Source organism: Oryzias melastigma, linkage group LG5 (genome assembly GCF_002922805.2).
Source record: "Oryzias melastigma strain HK-1 linkage group LG5, ASM292280v2, whole genome shotgun sequence".
In the NCBI taxonomy this organism is placed as follows: domain Eukaryota; kingdom Metazoa; phylum Chordata; class Actinopteri; order Beloniformes; family Adrianichthyidae; genus Oryzias; species Oryzias melastigma.
The window spans coordinates 28,289,457-28,294,886 of NC_050516.1; the positions used below are offsets into that span (position 1 = coordinate 28,289,457).

At 38.2% G+C, this 5,430-nt stretch overlaps 1 protein-coding gene across 2 annotated transcripts in view; it reads left to right on the forward strand.

The window, feature by feature from the left end:
- znf362a (zinc finger protein 362a) overlaps positions 1-5,430 on the forward strand; it is a 15,473-nt gene that overhangs the window by 4,664 nt on the left and 5,379 nt on the right. Inside the window, exons 3-7 of one of the 2 annotated variants that reach the window (XM_024270653.2) lie at positions 2,009-2,246; positions 2,351-2,476; positions 3,424-3,751; positions 3,923-4,147; positions 4,260-4,338. In XM_024270653.2, coding sequence (XP_024126421.1) covers positions 2,009-2,246; positions 2,351-2,476; positions 3,424-3,751; positions 3,923-4,147; positions 4,260-4,338 — 996 coding nt within the window. The remainder of the gene's footprint in view (positions 1-2,008; positions 2,247-2,350; positions 2,477-3,423; positions 3,752-3,922; positions 4,148-4,259; positions 4,339-5,430) is intronic. The other variant, XM_024270654.2, reaches the window with a different exon arrangement.

Sequence of the window (5,430 nt, forward strand, 5' to 3'; positions counted from 1 at the left end):
AAGAATACTAATCTTTTTATCTGTATAAGAAACATATTAAAGTTTGAGAGGAAAACAATCAGATTCTCTTCCATGTTGGTTTTGGACAACATTTCTTCTGTCACTGTCAACAGCAAATACTTACACTTAGATGCAGCGTCCTCTAGCAGTGGGGTCCCCAAACTTTCTCTAATGAGGGCCACATAACTGTTTTTTTCTCAGATGTAAGGGTCGAAGTCGGTTTGTTGGTTAACAGAAAAAGTGCAGCAATTGCAGCCTCAACGTAAAAAATTACGGTTTTCCAGAAAGCCACACATGGCCAAATTTAAAATAATAAATTTCTGCTATCTTCCTAGAAAAAAATAATACTAAAACATTTTAAAAACTAGATATGTAGCATTACCTGGAATAATGCCAGTGTATATGCTGTAAGCTGAATTTGGCCACTGAAGATGCTGAAATTGATAACTGAAACACTGAAGCTAATAGCTAGCTAAAATATTAGCTAAATGCCAAATTAGCCTAAAAAAACAGAAAAAAATCTTAGCTAGCCAAAACACCGAGCATGTAGCTTAAATATTAGCTAAATTCCACATTAACCTAAAAAACTGGTAAAATGTGTAATTTAGCCAAACAGCTAGCGTAAAGCTAAAACATTAGCTAATCTCCAAATTAGCCTAAAAATCCTTAGTAACTGCCAAAACAGTGGAAAAAGCTGGCATTAAAAGTGCTGAATATTTTAATAATGAAAGAGCTGAAGAGTTATAGACGTCCAAAATAAAACAGAATAATAATAATAAAGAAAAAGTGAATCATTGCTTCAACAGTCGATCTCTTCTCTCCAAGCTGCTTCCTTATCGATTCATCCCAGTCTTGTCCCTGGTGTCCTTCGACAGCTCTTTGGTCTTGTTTATGGTGGAGAGGTTTCAGTCTGACTATTTAAGGATGTGGGCAGATGAATTTTAAAGATAACCAATTCAAACTGATACGGATGATGAGTGGAGGATAGAAGAACTCCTTAAAGAAGAGGGGACAGAATTCTTGCATTTTTGTTGGAGCTAAATACAATATTCTGCACCATTACACAAATAAATTCTGTTAAAATATTCAAATGTGATTTCCGATTTTTTTCACATCGTCTTTCACAGCCGTAATGGAGCTATAATAAAAATGAAAACCTCTATTATTTTTCTAAGTGGGACGATTTGCAGAATTGGTGACAGATCCGTTTTTTCCTCCATTGTCTGTATTTACCTAATTCTGTCTGATTTACTTTATTGATGGATCATTCCTTTTTTAGCTGAGCTCAGAAGACACATCAGAGCTGGACGTTTACCCTGTAGAAAGAGAGGTTGCAGTGAATTTATTTTCTACAAAACTTTGTTTTCAACTGAGAAAAGGGAAAAGAAAATATACCAAATACAGAACGGCTATTATAAACATAGTAATAACTGTTGCAATGTAGGTGAAAATGTTTAAAACTCTGTAGTCCCCTTTTTTATTTTCACAATCAATTCAAATAATGCCAAATGCTTGTTATAAAAAATAAACTTTTCAGGTGCTAAATGGTGCAGCATTTATATATATTTGATTTAATAGCATCAAACAGACAATTCTTTATCAAATCTGGACTGCACACACTTGTTTTTGCATCTATATTTTTTAGAAAAGGAAAAAAATACATTAAGCTTTGCTTCTTTTTAATTAAAAATGTTCACCTGGGATAATAAAAACTTAATTCACTCCTGAAAGGGAAAGAGGAATGTTCCATTTCATGTTTCCTGACATGGACAAAAAATATTTTTACTACCAAAAAGCAGAAATGTAAATAAAATGTAGGATTCTTAAACATTTTCTGGTCTCCAATAATTTTTTGGGGGAAAAAAACACACAAAAAACACTTTTCTGATTTTCGTCTTTTTAACTGTTAGCCTGTAAGTCCATAAATCAACCACTAGAGGGAGCCATTTCCATGTAAAGTCTCAGAACTAATGACGGCCTGACTCTAATGGTGTTTTCTGGCTGTCAGCTGGATAACCTAGTATTGATCAATAAAATCAAGGAGCAGCTGATGGCGGAGAAGATCCGACAGCCACATCTGCCCGCTGCTTCACCCGCTTCCCAGCAGCCTTTGCTGACCTCGAGTCAGGCTGACGGCAGCCAGCACGGATCCTCCAAGGCTCAGCAGATGCCGGCCCTCTACAGTCAAAGCCCGTCTCAGCCTGACATCGCTCTGCACGCCCGTCCCGCCTCGAGCTCCGTCACAGGTACCCTCACCTCCAGCATGGGAGCTCTCGGAATGTTTTAACTTGGACTTGTCCTCATATCTAAACAAAAAAAGGAAATCCAAAAAAATTTTTTTTTTCAACAGGTCGCATTTTGGGAGATGTTAACTTGAATTTGGACGATAAGGCGGCCATAAAAGCAAGAGGATTGTGGGAAGACTGGCATCTGCGTCATCTCATTGACCATCCTTCCAGAACAAACCACGTCTCAGGTGAGTCGCTCTTCTGTAGAATCAGTTCAATCTCCCAAACAAAATGTGGTTTATCTAAAAGACTCATTTCATGACAGTGGAAAACAAAAAAAACAGCTAAAAAAGTTTTCATTTAGTCAAAAAGTGTCAGCTAAATACAAGAACACAGCATGTTGCTGATTAAATCCACACAAATGAAAGGCAATAAGATTACAGACGGTTCTGGCTAATCCTTGTTAGAATATTTCCTTGAATCAAGTCCATTTTGAACTCTTCTTCCTCTCAAGATGAATGGCCCTGTTGTTGTTGTTGTCTATCGGTTAGAATAATTAAGTGATGTACACACAAGTGTTGTGTAATGATGTTGTAATGAAGTTACTGGTGCTGAACTCCACTAAGCGGCTGCTTTAAAAACATGATCACTAACAAAGTTCAATTCACAGAAAACAAAAATAAGAATTAATTTGATGAATTTTTTAATTTTTTAACATCTACATTGGTTCAACAAAGTAAATCTAAATCCAAAGGATCCCTGTAGGATTAGCAGCACATGTAACCCTTAAAACTGCAACTTCCTCGTGTTCTATTCTGACAAAAACTAAAACATATAAATATTTGCTGGTAAAGTAAACTTCTGGTTTAAAAATAGCTTTTTCTCTTGAACCCAGATGGATGTAAGAACCACAACAAAGATATAAAGAGTCTTGAAAGAGTCTTTGTTGAGTTTGTGTTGCTGCTGTAAAGTGACTTTTAGACCAAACCTCCCACATCTGACACTGACTGACTCGTAGCCCCACAGTATCAAACTAAATCTGAGATATAGTTCTTTTTAAGTGATGGTGGAAGGTCCAATAATTGAACTCAAATAGAATATAGAACAGCCAAATTGATCAGAGTTAGAGATCTGGATATACAATCTGTGTGTGTTTGAGTACGGCAGTTTTCATGGATGGTTCGTCACTCCTCAGGTGTGGCACTGGCTTCCAGAACCGGCAACCTCAGCACGTCTGAGATCATCACTCCCTCAACTCCAACTTCGAGCAGTCAAAGCCGGCTGTGCGGGTCTTCCACCCCTCACTTCATCTCAGGGTTGGCTGCAGGCCGTGGGATTGAGGGCGGGAAGACCAACGGAGGCCTTTTGGGACTTCTGGGTCCTCCTCCAAAGCTGGAGCGAGGGCGCAAAAAGATCAAGGCGGAGAACGGGTCTTCTCTCTTGGTGGTGCCCTACCCAATCCTCGCTTCAGGGAACGACCAGCCCTGTCTCACCCTGACCGCCAAAGAGGGGAAAACCTACAGGCAGGAACACCTCTGTTTGTTACTAATATCCAACAGAAAAAAACCTGCAAAAGCTCAAACAAATGGGCTGTTTTCTGGTTCAGATCAGAATTTAAAAATCAGAAAAACAATGATAGAAGCTTTAAAAATTTAACAGAACATTTCTTCTGATCCTTTATGTCCTCATCACAGGTGTAAAATTTGTCCGCTGACCTTCTTCTCCAAGTCCGACATGCAGATTCACTCTAAAACTCACACCGAGGCCAAAGCTCACAGGTGTCCTCACTGCACCAAGACCTTTGCAAACGCAGCCTACCTAGCCCAGCATCTGCGCATACACCTGGGCACCAAACCGTACCGCTGCTCCTACTGCGAGAAATGTTTTCGCCAGCTCTCTCACCTTCAACAGCACACCAGGTTTGAGGTTTCTTTTCCTTCCTTTACACACGTGAAGCTTCCTGTCCTAGCGTCAAACAGTTACTCATCTTGTTTCCAGCCTCCAAGCAGATTTTTGTTGTTGTTGTTTCAGAATCCACACGGGTGACCGGCCTTACAAGTGTGCCCACCCGGGATGTGAAAAAGCTTTTACCCAACTGTCTAATCTGCAGGTAGATATCCTTTCCTGTCTTATTTCTGACAGCTCTTCATCAATATTACCTCCTAACTAAAGTCCGTTCTGTTTCTAGTCCCTCCACAATCCAGGATAATTAGCAAGAATCGTTTAGCTGGCAGATTGCTTATTTGAACACAAATAAGTGAACTTAATAATTTAATTAAGGGGCCTATAAAATGCGATTCATAAGCCTTTCAGAGTAAATGATATCCAAGTAAAATAGTAAACCTTTGGAAAACTAAGGAACTAATTTATTATGAAATAAGACTTATTTTAGTGAGTTATTTTCCTACGCTGAAGTAAAATACCTTGATCTCTGAGGCTCCGCCTTTTGCTCCTTGTGGATGTCGTCCCTTTCATGACGTCAACCTAGAGCCAGCCTTAGCTGCATGTCAGGGTCAAGCAATCCAGGGAGAACTGGAAAACACACAGGGTTGAGGCTCTTGAGGACCAGGGCTGGCCACCCCTGATAAAGGTCATTTAAGATTTTCACACTGACTTGGTATGATTGGTAGTTTTTACATTTGTCCACTAGATGTCACTATTTACTTTTTTTAAACACAGCTAAATTTAATGTATGCTCATTGGTTGGTTTATTAGTTTCTTTTTTATGCATTAAAAACAAAAAATATATGCATAGACATGTCAAACTTAGCTAAAATATGTATATGATTTGAAAATAAAATCAGATATATCAGATTTAGTGATTAGTGCTCTTGCCTCATATTGTTAAAACGTTTTCCAATTTTATGAAAACATTTTACAACAAAGATGAGAAGAAACAGCTTCGATTTGAAGGAATAGATGTTGTCTTTCAGAAACATTAGATTAGCACCCCAAAAAATGTGTGACACCAGCAGAAAGTCTCTCGTTGTGCTGTAAATCTAAATATATTAGCAATACCATGAAAACTTCAATTAGTAGCTTAGCCAACATATATTACATTTTGTAAGATGTACTTTTGTTGCTTGAAAGTGTTTCAGTTGCCATTTTAGAACAGAGATTTTTCTCACAGATCTCCATTCAGACTTTTTTCCATTGGACAAAAGTATTATTTAATTTTTAAAGAACTTTGGTAAATGGTTGC